Raw genomic sequence first — 26,050 nt, forward strand, 5'->3', positions numbered from 1 at the left:
CTCAATCTTAAGATAAAAGGTTCAGAAAAAGGTTTCAATAATTATCTTGGAACTAAGTCTAGAAGGTCTAGAAATAGTTAATGAACTAGACAAACAATAAACTGTGAAAATATCTGTGATAAATATTACACTGAGTTTATTTCCTAAGTATCAAAGAGGTTATATTATATAAATTATATGTATATAAATATATATAATATGTATATACTTTAAAAAAATAAATAAATACACAAACTGATAGAACATTCACAATAAAACCAAACAAAGACTGAAAGTGAAAAACCTCACTAGTTTCCAGAGATGAAAAAGAAAAGAATGAATCACCAAAGCTGTTTTCAGATTATAATAAAGCTTGCAAGGTTACTAGAAGCGAGCATTCTCATACACTGAAAAGAAAATTTGGCATAATCTTTCTGCAATGTAACTTAGCATGCATGGTATATATTCACAATCCTGAGGTTCATTATCTTTGACATATGGATTTTCCAATACAGTTATACTAACGCATATATATGGAATTTAGAAAGATGGTAATGATAACCCTGTATGCAAGACAACAAAAGAGACACAGATGTATAGAACAGTCTTTTGGACTCTGTGGGAGAGGGCGAGGGTGGGATGATGTGGGAGAATGGCACTGAAACATGTATAATATCATATATGAAATGAATCGCCAGTCCAGGTTTGATGCATGATACAGGGTGCTCGGGGCTGGTGCACTGGGATGACCCAGAGGGATGGGATGGGGAGGGAGATGGGAGGGGGGTTCAGGATGGGGAACACATGTACACCCATGGCAGATTCATGTCAATGTATGGCAAAACCCATACAATATTGTAAAAATAATAATAAAGTATGAAGCAACAACAACAAAAAATAATTTATCCTACAGAAACAAGTGATAAGAATATATATAGATAGATGAATGAAAATGGTCGTCATAGTATAAAATCAGTGGAAATAGAAAAAAATATATTGAAATAAGTTAAATGGCCCAGAGGAGGGAAATATTTAGGTTAAAAAATGGCACATTCATTCCTACATTAAACTATTAGGCAAACATAAAAATGTTTTCAAATGTTTGTGTTGTGCTCAATTGCTCAATCGTGTCTGACTCTTTGTGGCCCCATGGTCTGTAGCCCTCCAAGCTCCTCTGTCCATGAGACTGCTCAGGCAAGAATACTGGTGTGGGTTGCCATGCCCTCCTCCAGGGTATCTTCCTGACCCAGGGATCAAACCCAGGTCTTGCATACTGCAGGTGGATTCTTTACTGACTGAGCCACCAGGGAAGTCCATTCTCATGCTAGTGATGAACTATTTCGAAAAAGAAAAAATTAAAAACCAAAAAAGTGAAGCAGTAAGAAGGTTGTAGAGTTAAAGTCAAAATGACCAGGTAGATTTGGGAAAAAAACAAAACAAACCAAATAGAGCTGAAGAGTTTATTGCAACCCCTCTATTTTCTATCTAATCTTTTACAATTAGACTCTCACTCTCTCTTCTACATCCACTCACCTCTTTCATATTCTCCATCAGGCTGAATTTCTGTACTATATTCTCTGTAATTTTGTCATGGTAATAGCCCAATTTTCCAATTCTTTTTTTTAATTCAATAACTCATTGATGAAGTTTATCTTATTACCAAAACCAGATAAAGATAGTACAAAAGTTATATAATAGATCGATTTCAGCCATAAATAGAGATTCAAAAAACAAGTATTAATAAGACAAATAAAGCAATATATAAAAGGTTAGAAATGTCCCAGATATCAAAAGATAACATATTCAATACAATTTATCACCATTTATAATATTAGTTTATCAGATTCTTTTATCTGATAAAAGGGTATCCATAAGAAACTTACAGCTAACTTCATAGCCCATGGCAAAATATTCCCTTTAAAATTAGAAACAAGATAAGGACACCCACTCAAACCACTTTACTTATATTGAAATTTTGTATGGTAAAATGTATAAATAAATAAATGTACCAAATATATATAAAATGTATAAATAAATATATAAAATATATAAATAAATGTCAATATAACAAATTAGGAATTTCAAGGAAAACACAAACTGCCATCATTACAGACTATCTCCACAGAAAGCTCAGAGGATCTAGAAAAATTTTAGAATTATTAAGAGATTATCAGGGTAGCTAGAAATAAGTTAAAGAAAATCAACTGCATTGCTATATACAGAAACAGAAAACCTAATAAAAATGCAAGTAGCTAAAACAGCAAAAAAAATGTAAGCTACTTAGAATTTAATAAAATACCTTAAATATTATATATCTAATATAGGAAAAGGGGTACGTCAAGGCTGTGTATTGTCACCCTGCTTATTTAACTTATATGCAGAGTACATCATGAGAAACGCTGCGCTGGAAGAAGCACAAGCTGGAATCAAGATTGCCGGGAGAAATAACAATAACCTCAGACATGCAGATGACACCACACTTATGGAAGAAAGTGAAGAGGAACTAAAAAGCCTCTTGATGAAAGTGAAAGAGGAGAGTGAAAAAGTTGGCTTAAAGCTCAACATTCAGAAAACGAAGATCATGGCATCACTGTCCCATCACTCCATGGGAAATAGATGAGGAAACAGTGGAAACAGTGTTAGACTTTATTTTTGGGGGCTCCAAAATCACTGCAGATGGTGACTGCAGACATGAAATTAAAAGACGCTTACTCCTTGGAAGGAAAGTTATGACCAACATAGATAGCATATTCAAAAGCAGAGACATTCCTTTGCCAACAAAGGTCCATCTAGTCAAGGCTATGGTTTTTCCAGTGGTCATGTATGGATGTGAGAGTCGGACTGTGAAGAAGGCTGAGCGCCGAAGAATTGATGCTTTTGAACTGCGGTGTTGGAGAAGACTCTTGAGAGTCCCTTGGACTGCAAGCAGATCCAACCAGTCCATTCTAAAGGAGATCAACCCTGGGTGTTCTTTGAAAGGAATGATGCTAAAGCTGAAACTCTAGTACTTTGGCCACCTCACGAGAAGAGTTGACTCATTGGAAGACTCTGATGCTGGGAGGGATTGGGGGCAGGAGGAGAAGGGGACGACAGAGGATGAGATGGCTGGATAGCATCACCGACTCGATGCACGTGAGTCTGAGTGAACTCTGGGAGTTGGTGATGGACAGGGAGGCTTGGCGTGCTGTGATTCATGGGGTCACAAAGAGTTGGACACGACTGAGCAACTGAACTGAACTGAATAAAGAGATGTAAGACCTTAATGGGACTTTCTAGGTCGTCCAGTGGTTAAGAATCCACCTGCCAATGCAGGGGACACAAGTGTGATCTCTGGTCCGGGAAGATCCCACATGTTGCAGATCAACTGAGCCCCTGCTCCACAACTATGGAGTCTGCACTCTGGAGCCCATGAGTCAAAGCTACTGAGCCCACATGCCACAACCACTGAAGCCTACATGCCTAGAGCCTGTGCCCCACAACATGAGATGCCATCACGATGAGAAGGCATCACACTACAAGGAGGAGTAGCCCCTGCTCACCACAACTAGAGCAATAAAGACCCAGCACAGTATATAAAGCTACAATAATAAATACAATGTTGTTCTTTCAGAGATTTAAAAAAAAAAAATCACCCAATGTAAATTTGTTGTTCAGTTGCTAAGCTGTGTACAACTCTCTATGACCCTGAGGACTGCAGCACATCCGGCTCCCCTGTCCTTCACTGTCTCCTGGAGTTTGCTGCAATTCAAGTCCATTGAGTTGGTTATACTATCTAAACATCTCACCTTCTGTCACACCCTTTCTCCTTTTGCCTTCAATCTTTCCCAGCATCAGAGTCTCTTCCAATGAGTTGGCTCTTTGCATCAGGTTGCCAAAGTATTGGGGCTTCAGCTTCAGTATCAGTCCTTCCAAAGAATATTCAGGACTGATTTCCTTCAGGACTGATTCGTGTGATCTCCTTACTGTTCAAGGGACTCTCAAGAGTCTTCTAGCACCACAATTTGACAGCATCAATTCTTCGGTGCTCAACTTTCTTTATAGTCCAACTCTCACATCCATACATAACTACTAGAAAAGTCCACAGCTCTGACCATATGGCCCTTGCCAACAAAGTGATGTCTCTGCTTTTTAATACATTGTCTAGGTTTGTCATAGCTTTCCTTCCACGGAGCAAGCAAGATTTAACTTCAGGGCTGCAATCACCTTCCACAGAGATTCTGGAGCCCAAGAAAATAAATTTTGTCATTGCTTCCACTCTTCCCCTTCTATTTCCCAGGAAGTGATGGGACTGGATGCTATGATTTTAGGTTTTTGAATGTAGAGTTTTGAGCCAGCTTTTTCACTTTTCTCTTTTGCCCCCATAAAGAGGCTCTTTAGTTCCTCTTCATTTTCTACCATTAGAGTGGTATCATCTGCATATCTGAGGTTGTTGATCTTTCTCCCAGCAATCTTGATTCCAGCTTGTGATACATCCAGCCTGGCATTTCACGTAATATACTCTGCATATAAGTTAAATAAGCAGAGTACCAATATATAGCCTTGTCATACTCCTTTCTCAATTTTGAACCAGTCAGTTTTTTCATGTACAGTTCTAACTGCTGATCCAACTTAAATATGAACCCATATACACATGCAATGATAATTGTCAGAGACTGCACTATATATCACTGAGAAATGGAGTGACTATCAGCACAATGCATATTACTGAAACAGACATCCAGATTTTTAAAAAATTATATTGCATTATCTTCTTCACAACAAGCAAAAAATCAATACCAGATAAAGACTCATATGTAAAAGTCAAAGCTATAAGACTTTTAGATGAAAATACAGAAAACTATCTTCATGAGTTGAAGATAATATAGGATTTATTTTAAAAGATACAATAAGCACCAAAGTTGAAACTACTGAGAAATTCAATGATATTAAAATGAATAACTTCATTATTCAAAAGATACCACAGAAGTGAAAAGTTATAAACAAGATATTTGCAACAATTATAACTGATAGCTGAGATTGTTGGTTGATCTCCAAGCTTATTTCCTCTTTTGGAAATGGACACATATCTCCCAATATTTCAGGGCATACATTTCCAAATCTTTTTTGCAGTTAGATAACATGTGGCCATATAAGACATGCCAAAAGAAATGATATGTACCACTTCTAAGTCTTATACATAAAAACTTCCTAAATGTGATTCTTTGAACCTTTCCCCCTTCTTGCTGGCTGGAGTAGAGCTAATTTCCAGACAACTTTGGGAGACAATTTAAAAGCTAGTGGATTGAAAAGACAAAAGGAGACTAAATCACTGCTTGGAAACTGAAAATCCAAGTAATACTCGCACTGAACTCTTAAATATAAATAAGAAACAAAAAATGCTAAGCCTCAGAGATTTGGTTTTATGTAATACAGAAGCATATAATAACTAACAAAAGATTAGTATCCAAAATAAAGAATTTCAAAAAAGAGATAAATATTCTAATAGAAAAAATGGCAAAGAACACAAACAAGTATATCACATAATGTAAATATAGGAAGCTCTTGCTCATTAGAAATCAAAGAAATACAAGCAAGAAATCTGTAACTTAAGACAGCTATTCTGGCAAATAATTTGGAATTCTCTTGTTGAATATTTACACTTCATGATTGGTGACTTCACCCTTAGCAGTACATCCTAGAGAAAGTTTTGCATATGTGTGTCAGGAGATATATACTACAAAGTTCATAGCACCAGTGTGTAAACATTCCTATAGTTAAAAAAATTTTTTAACGTTCATTGACAAAAAGTGTGGATAAATAAACTGTAGTTTATTCATACAACAGAGTGTTGCACAAAAAAGAAAAAAAAAATTATTGCTACACTCAAGAATAGTGAGTTACGTTAAAAAAATAAAATTCAAAGAAAAAATCTAGTTGAAAAGCATGATACACCTAGACTATGATATGCCTAAAAATTTAAATAAAAGCTGCAGAAATAATATATGATTTATAAACATTTATATTATTTAACAAAACATAGTTTCAACAGTCAGGGATTAATCACACAAGTCCAAGAAAAGAAGTTAGATGGGATCAGAGAGTAGCGTATAGGTACCATCAAGGCTGTTGGTGATAGTTACTGGTGGGTACACAGATATTACCTTTATTCATTGGTAGATTTCAAATATTTAGTAATAAGTTTTTTTGAAAAGAAAGTGAGAACATAAGGTAAAACAACATACAAAAAGACAATTCTCTATCACCTAGGAAAAGAAGGAACAGAGTATCTGTGAAAAGAAATAAAAATTAACAAGCCTCTGGTTAAAATTCACAATCCTATGCTGTTAGCCACATGGTGTATATCTCATTCACAGATAAATAGAGTAATTTTAAGGCTTAGGTTTCTTCTTTATCCTCTACTGCAATATATTCCTCCAAGGCAAGAAACAGTACTTCTGCATGGAAAAGATAAACAATCACTCTGAGATGAGAATAGACAGTCATTCCATATTCAGCTAGTTTTAAGAGCAGGGTGCTAAGAAATCAAAGGTCACAGGTTTCAATCCCATATGAACCAATTAGCTTTGTCCTTTTCTCTGGCAAAGACTGAGAGTTGGCTCACCAATAATTCAGATTATAAGTGAGATCAGGAAAAAGAGAATAAATCACCACCAATACAGAAAAAATACCCTCAAATTTGCTAAAGTAAAAAGTGTTTTTAAAAGATGTAACATGGAACTGCTCTAAATATCCATCATGCATCACCTCCTATAGTCTTCATAAAACTGCTATGAGGTAGGTACTATTAAAATGTCATTCTTCAAATGATAAAAGTGAGACTTAGAAAAGTTAAATAAATTGTTCAAAGTAACATAGATAAGGGACTTAGATTTCAGAATTTACGTTGCTATTTACTACTGTGTAAATGTGTGCATGCTTAGTCGCCAGTCAACTCTTCACGACCCCAAGGACTGTAGTCCACCAGCCACCTCTGTCCATGGGATTTTCCAGGCAAGAATACTGGAGTGGGTTACCATTTCCTCCTCCAGCAGGTCTTCCCAATCCAGGAACTGAACCCACATCTCCTGCATCTCCTGCATCTCCTGCACTGGCAGGTGGAGTCTCTACACTGAATTACCTGGGAAGTCCCCTAAAATCATAAACTGAAAAGTACTACTAAAAGCATTTGAAAAAAATTAAGGATACAAAAAAATGGCAAAATTAAAATACTATTACTTTTTTTCTCAACTGTATAATCCACTTGCCCATTTAGTCTTTTCTTGATCAAAGGGTGATCCCTGGACCAGCTACAACAGGACTATCTTAGAATGTAAAAGACCCCAGTCCAAACCTATTACATCAGAAACTATTTTACAACACCCCAACCCCTCCAACTCCAAGTGATTCTACCACTTACCTAGACTATTCTCAATATCCAAGATACACCACAATCTTTGTCCCCTCTGGTAGACACTATGCTAATTCACTTCTAACAAGAAGCTGCTGCTGCTGCTGCTGCTAAGTCACTTCAGTCATGTCCGACTCTGTGCGACCCCATAGACGGCAGCCCACCAGGCCCGCCGTCCCTGGGATTCTCCAGGCAAGAACACTGGAGTGGGTTGCCATTTCCTTCTCCAATGCATCAAAGTCAAAAATGAAAGTGAAGTCGCTCAGTTGTGTCTGACTCTTAGCGGCCCCATGGACTGCAGCCTACCAGACTCCTCCATCCATGGGATTTTCCAGGCAAGAGCACTGGAGTGGGCTGCCATTGCCTTCTCCAACAAGAAGCTAGAACCTCTTAAATTTCAAACTGACATATTCCACTTTCTTTGAAAAGTCTGGCATTTCTCCTCCTCTCCATACACATGCTCCCTTACAAAACTTGTTTCTACAAAGCTTATGCTTTGTTCATGTTTCCATAATAACACACTTTATAATAATTATTTTCCTGTCTGCATACTCATTAATGAGATTCATAAACGCAGACTGCCTTATTCATCTTTGTATCCCTTCATACTAAATCTAGTACTGAGAATCCAGTAGGAGTTTAATAATTTTTAACTATATAATTGAATACTAAATGAATGAATAGATGGGAGGATGGATGGATGGATGGATAAAGAGATGAGTCTAGATGGACTGAATCCTGAAGAAGAGTTATAGTACTGACATGAGAAAGGGTATGTTACTAATCGAGGGACATTCTGAGTCATCTATTTCTCTCCATTCCTATTTCTCTACTTCAAGGCTCCCACTTCTCTATATACACCTTCAGTGTATTCTTCCTTCCTGCTGGGAAAAATGCTAGAGTGTTCCTTTTTGCCTCAGAAATTGGCAAAACTATTAGCTCAGATGATTAGACCTGAAAATCTTGAATTCATTTTTAATTCTTTCCTCCTTCTCATAGTTCATATCTAGTTCAGTTCAGTTCAGTTGCTCAGTCGTGCCTGACTCTTTGCAACCCCATGAATCACAGCACTCCAGCATATCTAAGCCATCTTCAATTCGTATAGGTTCTACCTCTGAATTATTTCCAAAATCAAACTACATCTCACAACCTATTCTAAGTACTCACTGAGTTTCACCTGGACTATTACAACTGCCTCTTAAATTTGTGTCCCTGCTCCAAGTTTTGTTTTCCAATAGTCTCTTTTCCGCATTGCAGTCAGGGTGATCCCTTTAAAACATAAACTTAAGACTTATTACCCACCTGATTAAAACATTCCAATAGGTTCCATGTTGCTCTTCTATTTAAAACACACCACCTCACTCAGACTAAAACCCTGCTTATGCAGGCCGAACAAGACCATAGAGCACCTGATCCCGTATCTACCCTTTGAGGTCACTTCTATCATCCACTTTGCCGCAGCTCTCTTGGATCTAGCCACAAGGGATGGCCACCCTGCTAGGCAAACTCCTGCTTCATGAGCTTGGCATCTATTGATCCCTCCACTTAGAATGCTCTTCTTCATATATCTAAATAATTCACTCCTTCTAGTTATCTTCTCAGGAGTCACCTGACAAGCATAGCTTTCTCTTTAGTTCAGTTCAGTTGCTCAGTCGTGTCTGACTCTTTGCAACCCCATGGACTGTAGTATGCCAGGCCTCCCTGTCCATCACCAACTCCCGGAGTTTACTCAAACTCATGTCCATTGAATCAATGATGCCATCCAACCATCTCATCCTCTGCCGTGCCCTTCTTCTCTCGCCTTCAATCTTTCCAAGCATCAGGGTCTTTTCAAATGAGTCAGCTCTTTGCATCAGGTGGCCAAAGTATTGGAGTTTCAGCTTCAACATCAGTCCCTCCAATGAACACCCAGGACTGATCTCCTTTAGGATGGACTGGTTGGATCTCCTCACAGTCCAAGGGACTCTCAAGAGTCCTCTCCAACACCACAGTTCAAAAACATCTATTCTTCAACACTCAGCTTTCTTTATAGTCCAACTCTCACATCCATACATGACTACTAGAAAAACCATAGCCTTGACTAGACAGACAGACAAAGTAATGTCTCTAGCCTTGACTAGACAGACAGGCAAAGTAATGTCTCTGCTTTTCAATATGCTATCTAGGTTGGTCATAACTTTTCTTCCAAGCTTTCTCTTTAGTTCAGTTCAGTTCAGTTCAGTCACTCAGTCGTGTCCGACTCTTTGTGACCCCATGAACTGCAGCATGCCAGGCCTCCCTATCCATCACCAACTCCTGGAGTTCACTCAGACTCACGTCCATCGAGTCAGTGATGCCATCCAGCCATCTCATCCTCTGTCGTCCCCTTCTCCTCCTGCCCCCAATCCCTCCCAGCATCAGAGTCCTTTCCAATGAATCAACTCTTCGCATGAGGTGGCCAAAGTATTGGAGTTTCAGCTTTAGCATCATTCCTTCCATAGAAATCCCAGGGCTGATCTCCTTTAGAATGGACTGGTTGGATCTCCTTGCAGTCCAAGGGACTCTCAAGAGTCTTCTCCAACGCCACAGTTCAAAAACATCAATTCTTTGGCACTCAGCCTTCTTCACAGTCCAACTCTCACATCCAACTTCACAGTCCAACTTCACAGACCAGCTCTCACATGACCACTGGAAAAACCATAGCCTTGACTAGACGGACCTTAGTTGGCAAAGTAATGTCTCTGCTTTTGAATATGCTATCATATGTAAAAAAGCAACACCGCTCTCAATCACGATGTGTTTCACATTGCATTGTTTTTCTTCAGAATAATTATTACCATGTAACATATGTTTATTTGTTTGATGGTGGTGACTCTCTGGCCTGAATGTATGCTCCATGAGTGCAAATATCTTATTTTGTCCCCTAAAGTTTTCTTATCACCAAGAACTATCACTGCCCAAAACATGGTAGGATATCAGTAAATATTTGTAAAGTAAGTTTAGATATATCAATTAATAGAGAGTTCTGGCTAATAGTATGATTATTGCATTTGCAATAAAATTTTAAAGAAAATGTCCTTAATACATGAAAAATCAACTTTCATTTCAAAAATCTGATTTTTAAACATCTACACCAGTCTTTCAAATAATGGAAGAGTCACTATTCTATAGTTCTGTAAAATGTATATATTTTAAGGTCATTTCATTAACTACATAAAAATTCTCATTCAGAGAAACATGTTGAACAATATCTAACTAATATCCATCCACCTCTCTTTCAAACTCCAATTATATAAGGGAGAGAAAAATTATTTTGAGCTTTTCCTTTCTATGTCTCAACCTGAATTTCCTCAAAGTTGAATACAAATACTATCCTGACCAATCCTGAAAACATTTATTTGACAGCTGTATCCATATACTATATGCCATTCTAACACCTAAAATTTATGAAAAATATATAAATATGTTATATATATACATATATATATATATATATGCACAAGTATAATTAACAATATTGGTCTTAACTATCCCACTAATGAATCTAATGATCAAACTTAAGAAAACAACAAACTGCACTTTTTAATTAAATCAAAGCAGATTTAGGAAAGTCTAGGTCAGATTCTGAGAAATATCAACCAATATGAGAGACTAAAGGAATATATATACTCCATATACATATAAAATACCTCACATTATAATTCTAAAATGCAACTTATTTAAATTTATAGGTAAAATATTAATATTTACTGCAAAAAGGACTAAATAAATCTCTTTGAAAAACCACTCTTATGAATAGTTATTATTTGTCATTTTTCTCTGTTAACAATCATAATTTCAAAGATAGGGTCCATACTCTAACCATTGCTTAGAATGAATCCATTCAAAACTATGCCAAAGGAAAAGGAAAAACATGTTTAAACTTTAGGAGAAATATGGCTGAGCTACATATAATATAAATCATAAGCTAATATTTATGTATATAAACTTCATGGCTGAAATACTGTCATGTCCCTTGATATTAATACTCCAGCAAAGTAATCTTGTTAATAATAGGAGTAACCTGTTACACAAAAACACATGTATTAAAAAGAAGTAACACATGTATTAAAAAGGGGTAAAAAAAGGTGACATAGGACAGCCTAGCTTCTCTGTCTCCCCATGAAGATCAGCTATTGAACATCTCTCCATGGGCAAAAACAGCTCTGGGATGTCACTAGGGTACATTTAGTAAGTTTTAACAACACAGTGGAACAACAACAACAACAAAAAAAAACAGAATTATTGCACAAGAAAAGTTCATCTTGTCCACATCATTCCATATCCTATGTTGGCATTATTCAGCACCAAGAAGGAACTTCCAAGCTGGAAAAATTTCCTCTCACCAGGAAAAGAAGAGACACATGAACAACCAGCTTCAATAGCCTCTAGGGTCATTACACCAAAGTCCAACTTCAGTTTCAACCTACCCAGACCAGCAAAGCTGAGACATATTGAGCCAGCGAGTAACAAGAAAGAAACGCAGAGGCTACTTTTAACAAATAGGCAGCAAAGTGATGGGTGGTTCACAGAGATCTGCTCTGCAGACAACCTTAGCAGAGGTCACCACTGATGAAGCCAATGGCCACAATTCATCATGGATCCTTTCAGATCTCATTAGTCTTTGTCCCACAGGTTTCTGAGTTAGCTGATGTTAGCAGCCACCCCATTTGCACCACTGCCCCAAACTCATGCTGAAGCCAGGAGCCACACTGAAGCTATCCAAGGTATCTGCAGCTACACAAGTATAAGACACCACTTGCATAAATCACACTTTGCCCACATCAGAACCTTGAGCACAATAACAATCATCTTGGGCTTTTCCAGCTGCATGAGTACAAGTAGCCAGCCTAGGCCAATTAGTGCCATCTTCGCACTCCTTCTGCCCTATTCCAGGTCACCAGTATCTCCCCTTGAAAGAAGATTTAGGGACCCATATGGTGCCCAAGCTTTGCAGCTGCTGCCCATGGAATGCACCTCTCTATCACTTAACTAGTGGCCAGCAAGGTTTGTATCCACGGGTTCAATAGGACTGCAGCAAACAAGAAATGTTTTTTTTTTTTTTTTCATCTCTTATTTTGAGATTTATTGAAGTATAACTGATTTACAAAAAAACTACACATGTTTGAGATATATATGTATATAAATGTCTCTCAGTAAGTTTGGATATAGGCATTCAGCCCAATACCATCACCATAATCAAGTTAATAAACATATCTATCACCTTGAAAAATGTCCTTGTATTTCACATGTGTTTGCATATGTGTCTGTTTGTGTGTGGTAAGAACAAGAAACAGTTCTCAACTGGCTGTCCTTTGAGGGCTCAATACAAAGTGAGCAGAAAAAAATTTCATTCTATCAGTCCTTTCCTGAAAGAGGTATCTTTGCATAATGTAAAAGCTGCTGGTTGAGAGTCTGACTTTCAATCTGTGTGCATCTGGGTGCTGACTGACATTCTCCCCTATGGGACATTGACAGATCTTGGCACACTCTCAACTGCTGGGAGCGACTAAGAATGAAGAAATGTGTTTAGACAATCATAAAAGTTTGAGAGATAATCAAGAGCTAAGGTCAAGTGGAAGGATAAGTTTCATCTTCTACATGATTTCACCTCTGTCTAGAAGAAGTGGCTATTTCATCAAATGCATGGAAACTAACATAAAGAGTCAAGGAAAATGAAAAGAACAAGAAAACAAAAAAACAAAAAAATGAGGTAATATGTTCCAAACAAAAGGACAATATAAAACTCCAGAAACAGACTTTAGTGAAATGGAGATAAGTGATTGGTAAAGATGTCAAAATAATGGCTGTAAAGATGTTTGACAAAGAAAACAATGCAAAAGCAAAGGAAAACTTTCAACAAAAAAAAAAAAAATACAAGCACTAACCAAACAAATCAGAGCTAAAGAATATAACTGAACTGAAAATACAGTAGAGGGGGTCAATGGACAACTACATGAAGTAAAAGAAATGATCAGCAAACTCAGAGACAGGAAATCAGAGGAGCAAAAGGGAAAAAAAGGAGTGAGAAAGAGTGAACATAGCTTAAGGAACTTATGAGACACCACTAAGTGGAACAATACTCACACTATAGGAATCCCAGAAAGAGAAAAGAGGGAGAAAAAGGAAGAAAGATTATTTTAAGACATAATAACTAAAAACTTCCCTAACTTGGGGAAGGAAACAGACATCCAAATTCACTTCAAATTTTTTGTTTTGTTTTGTTTTTTTAATTTTATTTTATTTTTAAACTTTACAATATTGTATTAGTTTTGACAAATATCGAAATGAATCCGCCACAGGTATACATGTGTTCCCCATCCTGAACCCTCCTACACATGGACTGAATGTGAAGGGATGGAAAAAGATAATTCCATGCAAATGGGAACAAAAATGTATAGGAGGAGCTATACTTCATATTAGACAAAATAGACTTGAAGCCAAAGCCTGGAAAAAGAGAAAAGGAAGGTCATCATACAATAATAAAGCGGTCAATCCAACACAAAGATATAACACTTATTAGTATTTATACACCCAACATAGGAGGACCTAAATATGGAAAGGAAATAATGATAGATTCGAAGGGAGAAATAAACACCAACAGAACAATAGTATGACATTCAATATCCTACTTTCAACAATGAATACATCATCCAGACAAAAAGTCAAAGGGAAACATTGAACTTAAATGATACATTAGACCAGAGGAACCTTACACATATGTACAGAAGGTTCCAGCCAAAAGCATAAGAATACATATTCTTCTTAAGGGCATGTATAATATTCTCCCGGATAGATCCTATGTTAGGCCATAAAACAAGTCTTAATGAATTTTATAAGACTGAAGTCATATCAAGCATCCTTTTCAATTGTAACGGTATAAAACAAAAAATTATAAACAAAAAACTGGAAAATTAAAAAATACGTGGAGATTAAACAAAATGATACTTAGCAGCCAATGATTAAAAAATAAATCAAAATAAAAAATTTAAAATATCTTGAGACAAACACAAAAGGAAATACAGTATACAAAATGTATGGGATGCAGCAAAAGCAGTCTTAAGTAAGTTCGTAATGATAAACACCTATATTAAGAAAAAAAAAAAAACAGCTCTAAAGAACATTCTAACTTTATATCTCAAAGAATAGAAGAAAAGAACAACCTAAGCCCAAAGTTAGTAGAATGAAGAAAGAAAGATCAAAACAGAAACAAATGAAATAGAGATTAAAAGGACAACTAAGAAGATCAATGAAACAAAGAGCTGTTTCTTAAAAGCATAAACCAATTCATAAAACTCTGCTAGACTTAACAAGAAAAAAGAGAACTCAAATAAGAAAATTAGAAGTGAAAGACAAGATGTTACAACTGACACCACAGAAATACAAAGGATCATGAGAGACGACTCTGAACAATTTATATACCAAAGAAAAAAAGGACAACTCAGAAGGAACAGATAAATTCCTAGAAATATACAACTCTCCCTGACTGAATTATGAAGAAATGGAACCTAAGAAAAACTTACAGAAAGGGAGAACTGATAGGCATTTGCCAGAGATGAGTGGCAGGGGCTGGGGATAAAGTGTGAAGTGATTAAAAAGTACAAACTTCCAATTCTAAGATAAATATGTAATAAGGATACAACATACAGCATGGTGACTATAGTTAACAACATCCTATTTCTGTAACTTGCTTAAGATACACTTTTTTTTTTTAACACCAAAAACATTTTGTATTGGGGTATAGCCAATTAACAATATTGTTATAGTATCAGGTGAACTGTTTTCAGCAAAAGAAATAAATTGTAACTGAGTGAGGTCACAGACGTTAACTAAACTTATTGTGGCAAACATTTTGACATGAAATCAGTATGTTGCACACTTTGAATTAATACAGTGTTATATGTTATTTACATCTCAACGTGGAGAGGAAATTAAATTATATCAGACAAAATAGACTTTAGACAAAAATTGTCACTATAGATAAAGATGACATTTAAAAATGATAAATATAAGAATATATTCTAATATAAGACTATATAAAATATTCCAATATATTCTAAATATAAGATATTCCAGTTATAAATGTATATGCACTTAAAAGCAGAGCCCCAAAATGTGTCAAGCAAAAATGAACAGAACTAAAGAAAGAAATAGGCAAATAATAAAGGGTAGAACAACTAGACAGAAGATAAGCAAAAAATGCAAGACTTGAAAAACACTGCAAGTCAAATAGATCTCACAATTAGGACACTTCATCCAACAAAAATAGAATATATATTCTATTCAAGAATTTAATAGATGGATACAACATCAGACTACCCATAACAGAGGAGAGAATGAACGAACTGAAGAAAGTTAAAGGTCGATGTAAAGAGGAAAAAAAAAAAACCTTTGAAGATACTAAAGAGTCATCAAAGATACAGAGCACATGGTGGAATGGTCTAATATGAAACTGAAATCTCACAAGAACTAGAAAGAAAGAATATGTGGAAGTCATACTTGAAGAGATATTTAGCAGGAATTTTCCAAGAATTCAAAAAACCCTATTCAGGAAGAAAAAACTTTATATAAACTTCACAGCACAAAAAAATCAGAAATACCAGCACACATATTAAAACCACTAAAAACCAAAAATAGAGAAAACATGAAAAGTTCATCAGAGAATTGGAGTAGGAAACAGCAACCCACTTCAGCATTCTTGCCTGGGAAATCCCATGGACAGAGAGGAGTCTGGTGGACTATATAGTCAAGGAGTCAAACACAACTTAGCCACTAAACAACAACAACACTCAGAGAATGGATACATTACTTTCAAAGGAGAAAGAGCTGCCTTTTCAACTCAAAATATGGAAGCCAGAAGACAAGGAGTATCAATTTTAAAATAAAGAAAAAAAATTCTACAATTCTAACCACCCGAAAATACCAGTCAGAAATGAAGGCAAAAGGCATTCTCTAATAAATATAAAACGAGGGAACTCACTGTCAGCAGATCGTCACTTTTAAAAAAAAAAAAGTAACTTTTAAAAAATGCTTAAGGCAAAAGATCCTAGGGGGAAACACAGAATTGCAGAAAAGAATGAAGCGCTTCCAAAGGGATAAAAATTCTCAGTGAATACTGATTTTTTTAATAATAATGTCTTACAGAATAAGAATATATGTAGGATTAAAATATAAGATAACAACAGCAAAATAGGTGAGACAAAGGAGTCAGAATGTATTAAGTTCCTTGCATTGTGTGAAAAATTAAATACACCCTGAAGTAAGTTAAGTAAGTTAGTTAAAATACACTCTAAAAAGTGAATGACTGGGAAGTTCCATTCACAGTAATAGCTGAGTAGATTTCTATCAGGTTTAATCTCCTGCATAAAACTATTTCAACTCTGAGCAAAATATAAAAACAACTACCTGAAGGTAACGGAGAATGATCAAATACAGGAAGAATCTGATCAAGAACTGATACTGGAAAAACAGAATATTCTGAGTAAGTTTCTCATTTTTGTGAATTTTTATCCAAGAGAGGCTCATACTAGACATGATGTGGGGAGGCTAAAATTCCAATAGTAACTTTAAGTTTTACTGCCTTGAAGAAGTTCAGGACAAAGTTTGAGTCCACCACTGTAGCTAGAAAGAAGGGAAATTCTAGAAGGGTGACAGTAAAAACTATGACTGATACCTTAAGTACTGACACACGGCAAAGACTCTAAGCAACTAGATAAGATTAAAAGAACTTAAAAGCAATTTAACTGTTTCCATCTGAAGGAAATCAGGGCTTGGTGGTTAACTTATTTAAATTCTGAGAGAAAGAGAGGAAGGGAGGCAGCTGGAGGGAAGAATTTCAGAACTTATTAGTACTGTAACATGTCAGAAAGCAGAATTTCTATAAAATATCTGTTACTATATACATTAAATAATCCAAAATTTTTAGACACAGACAAAACATTAATGTATGATCTGTATTTAAAGCAAAGGAAAATCACTATGTAATTAAATCCAAGAAGACGCAAAAGATATAATTAAAAGTATAATGATTTTAAAGAATCTACTTTAACTATTATAATAGGGAACAAAAGAAAAAAAATGTACTTGTAAGATTAAATAGGAAAACTTCACAGATACATATATAATACAGTAATGAATCAAATGAAAATTTTAGAACTGAAATGTACAATATTTATAGAATAATTCACAGAAAAGACCTATAGAAAAATTGGAGATAACAGAAATGTCAGTTAACTTGAATAAAAATTAATATAAAATAACTAAAGAACACAGATTGGAAGATTTTAAAAAATGAAGAGAGACTCATCAGTCTTCAGGGTAATGTTGAAAAGTCTTATGTAAGTAAAATGGGAATCCTCAAAAGGAAAAGAGAGAGGTCAGAAAAATGTTTGACAAAATAATGTCAAAAATTTCCCCAATTCAGTAAAAAAAAAAAGTATTATTTACAGAAATCAAGAAGCTCATCAAACTGTAAGAAGGATGACCACAATGAAAATCATACTTGGGAATGTCAGAGTAAAAATGCTTAATATCAAATGTTAAATATTGAGGGGAAAAAAATCCAGACAAAACTGACACATAACATTTAACTGTTGGTAACAAGGAAACAAATTCCCAGTTACGTTGTCAGAAACACTGGAGTCCAGGATACAGAAAAGTGACATTTTAAAACTACTTTAAAATACATATATATAAACAGTCAAATAACCCAGTAAAATAGGAAGGAACTAGGAACAGAGGAACCAAAAACAGGACAAATGGAATACAAATGCTAAGATGGTACACCTAAACACAACCATATAAATAATCATATTAAATTTAAATGCATTAACATTGTGATGAAAAGGAAACTGCCAGAATGAATAGAAACAGTATCTAACTATGTACACTTTAAATACTAAGACACCTATGGATGGAAATTTACAGAATGGGAAGAGGTATAAAGTGTAAGTGAAGTGGCTCAGTCATGTCTGACTCTTTGCAACCCCATGGACTGCAGTCCACCAAGCTCCTCTGTCCATGGGACAAGGTATACTACCACCAAGGAAAATGTAACCATTAAAGAGACTGATTAAATTAACATCATAAAATTTGATTTCAAATCAACAGAGTATTATTATAGTTAAAAGTAACATTTTACAACAGCAAAGGGCTCAATTAATTATAAAGACATGACAGTTATAAATACGTATGCCCCTAGTTAAAACAGCTTCAAAATGCATGAAGCAAATGTTGACACAATTAAAGAGAAAAACAATCATACTGTAAGATTTTCTCTCAGCAACTGACAGAAAAGCTGATTTAAACCTAAGGATAAAAATCACTAAATACATAAGATCTGAACACTACCAACCACAATGACATAATTAATACTGATATTTAAGGGAAACTCAAGCCAATATGCAAATCACATATTATTTTCAGGTATCAACAGTAAGTTCATCAAAACTATATGCTGGGACATACAACAAGTCTCAATAAATTTCCAAATACACTAATACTATAGAGTACTATCTCTGACCATAATAGAAGTATATTTGAAGTGAATAAAAATAAGATATACACAATGGAGTATTATTCAGCCATTAAAAAGAATACATTTGAATCAGTTCTAATGAGGTGGATGAAACTGGAGCCTATTATACAGAGTGAAGTAAGCCAGAAAGAAAAACACCAATACAGTATACTAACGCATATATATGGAATTTAGAAAGATGGTAACAATAACCCTGTGTACGAGACAGCAAAAGAGACACTGATGTATAGAACAGTCTTATGGACTCTGTGGGAGAGGGAGAGGGTGGGAAGATTTGGGAGAATGGCATTGAAACATGTAAAATATCATGTATGAAATGAGTTGCCAGTCCAGGTTCGATGCACGATACTGGATGCTTGGGGCTGGTGCACTGGGACGACCCAGAGGGATGGAATGGGGAGGGAGGAGGGAGGAGGGTTCAGGATGGGGAACACATGTATACCTGTGGCGGATTCATTTTGATATTTGGCAAATCTAATACAGTTATGTAAAGTTTAAAAATAAAATTAAATTAAAAAAAAAAAAATAAGATATACAAGGAGAAAAACACATTATTTCAAAAGTAAAAAACATATCTCCTAATAACTAAAGGGGCAAAAAGAAAATCGCAAGGGAAACTAGAAACATTTCTAACTGAATATTTATTTGTAAAACGGACAAGCTCCTACTAAGAGCAATGACATACAGAGAATTCTTTAAAAAGAACAAAGTGACTTACACTACATTTCATGAGGTAAAGAGACATATACTAGTGGGTATTTTTCTGGACTCTATTCTGTTTTATCAATTATTTTGTCAGTCTTCATGTGAACACCACACCCACCATCTTGATTTTTTAGTTTGATAAATATGTCTCAAAATTGGGTAGTATAAGTCCAACTTTATTTTTTATTATACTTGATTTTGTTCTTTTAGTTCCCTTGCATTTCCTTATAAATTCTAGTCTTGGCTTGTACTTATCTAGAAAATACAGCCTCCTGGAATTTTTATAGTGATTACATAATAGATCAATTGGAGGAGAACTGATAGCTGTCCACTTATATATGTCTTATAATTTCACTCTGGTACGTTTTGTACTTTTCACTGTACAAGTCTGGGGCACATTTTGTCAAATTCATCCTTAATTATTACACAGACTTTGATGTTATTATAAATGGTCCTCTTAAATTTCAATTTCTAATTATTTGTCTCTAATATTTAGATATATAATTGAGTTTTGTAAATTGATGTTATATCTTGCAACACTGCTAAATTTACTTACTATTTCTAGGAGCTTCATCATAGACTCAGTAGGCTTTCTATACGGATGCTCAGGTTCTGTGAATAAAAAGAGTTTTACTTCCTTATTTCTAATTAGTATGATTTTATTTGTTTCTTGCCTTATTGTACTAGTTAGAATCTCCAGTGTAATGTTGAATATAATTGACTTGTTCCTTATGTAAGAAGGAAAGCATTCAGTATTTAATAAGAAAGAAATAGTCTTATACAAACTCTTCTAGTAAAGTGAAAAAGAGAACACTTTGTAATTCAAGTTAGGACGCCAGCATCAACTTAATATCAAAATCTAACATGAAACATTCAAGAAAGGAAAAGCCCAATATCCCTCATAAATACAGATGCAAGAACCCTAACAAAAATATTATCAAATTGAACCCAGCAATATGAAAATAAAAAAATATTACAATAAGGTTGGGTTTATTTCAAAAGTACAAAACTGAGTTAATAACTGAAAAGCAATAAATGTAATAAACCACCTAACAGAATACATAAGAAAAGCCTTAGCATCACTGTAAAAGATGCACTGTAACACATGTATCCCACTGTTCACTGCAGCACTATTTACAACTCCAGTACTCTTGCCTGGAAAATCCCATGGATGGAGGAGCCTGGTAGACTGCAGTCCATGGGGTCGGGAAGAGTCGGACATGACTGAGCGACTTCACTTTCACTTTTCACTTTCACGCACTGGAGAAGGAAATGGCAATCCACTCCAGTGTTCTTGCCTGGAAAATCCCAGGGACGAGGGAGCCTGGTGGGCTGCCGTCTATGGAGTCGCACAGAGTCGGACACGACTGAAGCGACTTAGCAGCAGCAGAACATGGAAGCAACCTAGATGTCCATCGACAGATGAATGGATAAAGAAGTTGTGGTATATACACACAATGGAGTATTACTCAGCCATAAAAAGGAATGCATTTGAGTCAGTTCTAATGCGGTGGATGAACCTAGAACCTATTATACAGAGTAAAGTGAGTCAGAGAGAGAAAGATAAATACTGTATTCTAACACATATATATGGAATCTAAAAAAATGGTACTGATGAATTTATTTATAGGGCAACAATGGAGAAACAGACATACAGAATAGACTTATGGACACAGAGAGAGGGGAGGGGAGGATGAGATGTATGGAAAGAGTAACATGGAAACTTACATTACCATATGTAAAATATACAGCCAACGGGAATTTGCTGTATGGCTCAGGAAACTCAAAAAGGGGCTCTGTATCAACCTAGAGGGGTGGGATGGGGAGGGACATGGGAGGGAGGTTCAAAAGGGAGGGGATATATGTATACCTATGGCTGATTCATGTTGAGGTTTGACAGAGAACAGCAAAATTATGTAAAGTAATTATCCTTCAATAAAAAATAAATTAATTAAAAAAAAAAAGATGCACTCTACACAATCAATACCTGTTCATGAAAAGCTTCCATCAAACTATGAAAGACAGGAACTTCCTAATGTGATACAGGATATTTACAAAAAACCCACAGCATATAGTGTTTAAAGGTGAAATACTATTAAGTTTCAAAAATAAGCAAAACTAATCAATGATGATAGCAGTAAAAACAGTGGTTATGTTGTAGGGGTTGCTACTTATTGCGAAAATTATGGAGGTTTATTGAATATTGGTAATATTCTATTTCTTGATCTGAATAGTATTATATCTATGTGTTCAATTTGTGAAATGTCATTGAGTTATACACTTAAGGTTTGTACTTTACTGTTTGTATGTTACCCTTCAGTAAAACTGTTTACAAAAAAATCTCAACAGTGTTTTCATGAAACTATAAATTATCCTTAAAGATATATTTAAGTGCTAAGTGCCAACATGGCCAAGACACTTTAAAGAATAGTAAGAAAGTAGATATATCAAATATAAAGACTTACTATGAAGCTATGCTAATTAAGATGATGTAACACTGTCTAAGAATACAGAGAAAACAGTCTAGAAAGTCTAAATAAAATAAAATGAAATATTCAATGACATTAAATAAAATATAGGATATATGAGAGGTAGCCCAACACTACACAGGAAAAAGGGGGATCATCCAGTGGGTTGATCCACTGACTATTACTTGGGGAAAAATAAAAAAATAAAATGTATCCTTACCTTAAACTATATATGAAATGCAATTCCAAATGATTTATAAATATAAATGATATAAGCAAAGCTTAAAACTTTTTGAAGGAAACAGAGATACAAATATTTCTGTATTTGCAGTAGGAAAGGATTTCTTAAATGAGCACTAATGATAAAATAATACTTTTCCTAAATTAAAATTAAGAAGTTCTGTTCACATATGACACGTTAAAGAAAATGAAAAGACAAGGTACACACTAAGAGAAGATAGTTGCCACATATTTAACCTATGACAGATTAATATCAAAAATATTTAAAGAATATTTAAAAATCAGTAAGAAAAAGGCCAATAGAAGAATGGATAAAAGACAGAAATAGACACTTTGCAGAAGAGGGCACTCACTTGGCTAGTAATCACAAAAATATGCTTTATCAGTGATAAAGACATGATGCTAAAAATAATATTGTTTTATACTAATTCAGCAGCTGTCAACAAACTAAGTCTGACAATACCAAGTGGTGAGGATGAAAATCAACCAAATACATTACTGGTATAAGTAAAATGAAAAACACTTTGAAAAATAAGTGACCAGCATTTTGTGAAAGTAACATATTCATACCCTAAACCTAGAAGTTCTATTCTGAGATGTTTATTTCACAAAAATGCTGCATGTGTATGCTAAGAATCACGTACAAAAATGTCAACTGTAGCATTATTCATAAGAGCAAAAAACTGGAAATAACCCTAATACTCATCTACAAATGAATGGCTAAGTAGTTATGATATAATCACAGAGTATTTTATAGCAGTAAAAAATAAATGAACAGTTATACTAAACATCATAGATGAATCTTAATACAGTGATAAGTGAAAATTGCCAAAACCCAGGAAACAGCATAATTTAATACATTTTTATAAATGGCAAAACAGCTATATTCTACTTCCTCATAAAATTTTATGGAATAAAACTTTATAAAAAATAATCAAAATGATAAATAGTTCAGTAGTTACCTCTGGTGAGAGAATCAGGGTACCAGTAAAGGGCGAAGGATACAAGTAGAAATAAGCTATCAGTAATTTCCTACCCTTGGATTAGTTGGTGGGACCAAGGGTAATTAAAAAAGTGACAATTAAAATAAATATACATGTAACATAATATTGTGTCATGATATAAATTTTATGACTAATCCATTTCTGTGCACTTGATGTCCAAAAAATACAATATAATACAATACAAATTTTAAAAATGCTTGTTAGCAAGACAAAATATGCTGGGTTGAAAAACTATTATTAAAGGATCACCAATAAACTTTAAAGTTTCCAATTATATAATTGTGTTAATTTCATTTCTTTAAATTCTAAAATTAAAAGAAATGCTGAGTGTATTAAATAAAGTAACAGGAGTAAGATTTTTTAATAATACGTATTTAGAGCTGAAAGTTACCTTGAAAATTATCTGAAAGAGGTACCTCTTTTCTATATGACAAGCTCTGCGTTTGACATGCATTATCTCATTAATCCTCACAAAACTCTATGACAAAGCATTAATATCAATATTTTATCTGCAAAGAAACTTTGGCTAAAAGGGTTAAGAAATGAGTTCAGGTTCACAAAGCTCATAGGCAGAGCTACAATTTGATCCCAGGTTTATTTGAATCCTAAACCTGCTTATTTATCTGTACATTTGTACTACCTCACTTAATTGAACAGGAAATAGGTAGAAAAGTCAACTGATCTGCCCAAAATCATATATCGAGGTACTGACAGACTTGAGACTAAATGGTATTAATTTGTTGGAAAGATCCTCTGGAAAAGGGAAAGGCTACCCAGTCCAGTATTCTGGCCTGGAGAATTCCATGGACTGTATAGTCTACGGGGTTGCAAAGAGTTGGACAAGACTGAGTGACTTTCACAGTACTCACTCACTCACCACACACCAGGAATTAAGGCAAGTACTTTTATGAGACTTCCAGGTTTTCATTCCATTACCTCATTCAATAAAAAGTCTCAAAATGGGCATGACCTATTAATTTCCTTTTCATTATCATATATCAGCCAAATGTTTCAACCCAATAACTCTACCAGATACCCCCCGTATTTCTACACAAATCCACACCATATAAAATATTCATTTCTACAGAGTATGATAAAAGCACAATGCAAATCTGCCACATATATTCTAATATATGCAAATTTAACTTTTGTGTTTCAGTCAATTATAGTAAATACTTTAATATGATATTATACGGAGAAACATTTTTAGAAAATGCCTCTCACCTGTTCTGAGCGGTCTGAATCACATTCTCGAGGTAAAGGATAGAGTGTTTCTTGTGATTGCTGAAGCTTTTCTTTTAATTTAGCATTTTCTTGCTCTTTTTGAAATAGCTGATCCTGAAGAGTAACAACACTTTGTCGGAGCATAGCTTCACTTGATTTTGTGGTTTCAAAACAAATATGTAATTCATTGTAAAGCTGTTTTAAAAAATATATCCAAATATATAAATGATCAATAAATACATCTATATATATATACAAACAACATATGTCTATATATGACATACTCCTTGCCCTCAAGTTATCTTAATAGTCTAAGAGGAAAAGCAATATATAAACAAATGGGAAACCAAATGATATAACCACATGCCAATATAAAACTTCAATTGATGTTAAAAAGACAGTATGTTTTACTAGCCAGTTGTAATATAGGCATATAAACATTTTAAGCTAGCTATATTAATCTTCATGAAAAAGAACAGAATTGAACTGAGCCATAATGATATTATAGAAACTGAATGAAAACAAAAAAGTCATTCTAAAGACAGAATAAATGCTAAAAAAAAAAAAAAAATTGTGTACAGTGGTAGGAAAAAACAGGAAACGTAAGTTATATTAGCCTAACTGGACTCAAAATATACATTTGAAAGAAAAAAAAATAAACTTTTATTGAGAGTTCATTAAAGTTGACTGATATATTCCCATTCAGTAAAACTAGCATCTACTGCTAAAGTAGAGGAGGAGCAGTAGAAGGAATAGTAGGAGACAAAGCCAGCCAACGAGACTGTAGCTGGAATGCAAAGACTCTTGAATGCCAGATTAAGGAAGATGGCTTTGTTCCTGTAGAAAACAGGAAATCACTGAAGACCTTGATCAGAGTGATAAAAATAGAATCAGTGTTCCAAAGTGATGATAGATAATTTAAAATTTTTTAATTCAAGGCAACATGAATTAAACAAATTTATATTGAGGGTTTATGAAGACTGTGAGACAGTATAAGGTATATATGTGGTGGCATAGAGAGTCATACATGGTAAACAATGGTATTCCTCCAACACAAACGAACTTATTTGGTGATGAAAATCCTAACTTATGATTGTGATTTAATGATATATAATTCAATTTGTAGTTGCTGATTCTGATTTTTTCAAAATCTGTGTGTGTGTGTATATATATACATATTTGCTGATGACCCTGGGAATGTGACCCAAGAATTATATCTGCTTTATAATAAAAAAAATAGGGCTAATAGTGAGTCAGTGAGGTTATAACAAAAGGAAAATCCCCAAAGACAGAATTTCAAAATTATGTTAATACAATAGGTTACAAATTGTATTAACAATTTTTATTACAATTAATACAACTGTATTAATTATGTTAATACAATTAGGTTAATACAATAGGTTTTTAGGTTTGCTTATCCAGTTGAAGACAGGGAGAATCTTAGACTAGTTGACCCTGCTTCATGTGAAGAAACGTAACTACAGAAAAG

The 26,050-nt window shown here is 34.6% G+C and overlaps 1 protein-coding gene across 3 annotated transcripts in view; it reads right to left on the reverse strand.

Moving 5' to 3' along the window:
* Positions 1 to 26,050, reverse strand: part of CNTLN (centlein) — a 341,713-nt gene that overhangs the window by 164,967 nt on the left and 150,696 nt on the right. For all 3 annotated transcript variants that reach the window (XM_055577973.1, XM_055577972.1, XM_055577974.1), the window contains one exon: positions 24,562 to 24,756. In XM_055577973.1, coding sequence (XP_055433948.1) covers positions 24,562 to 24,756 — 195 coding nt within the window. The remainder of the gene's footprint in view (positions 1 to 24,561; positions 24,757 to 26,050) is intronic.

The sequence above is a fragment of the Bubalus kerabau genome, chromosome 4 (assembly GCF_029407905.1).
Source record: "Bubalus kerabau isolate K-KA32 ecotype Philippines breed swamp buffalo chromosome 4, PCC_UOA_SB_1v2, whole genome shotgun sequence".
Lineage (NCBI taxonomy): Eukaryota > Metazoa > Chordata > Mammalia > Artiodactyla > Bovidae > Bubalus > Bubalus kerabau.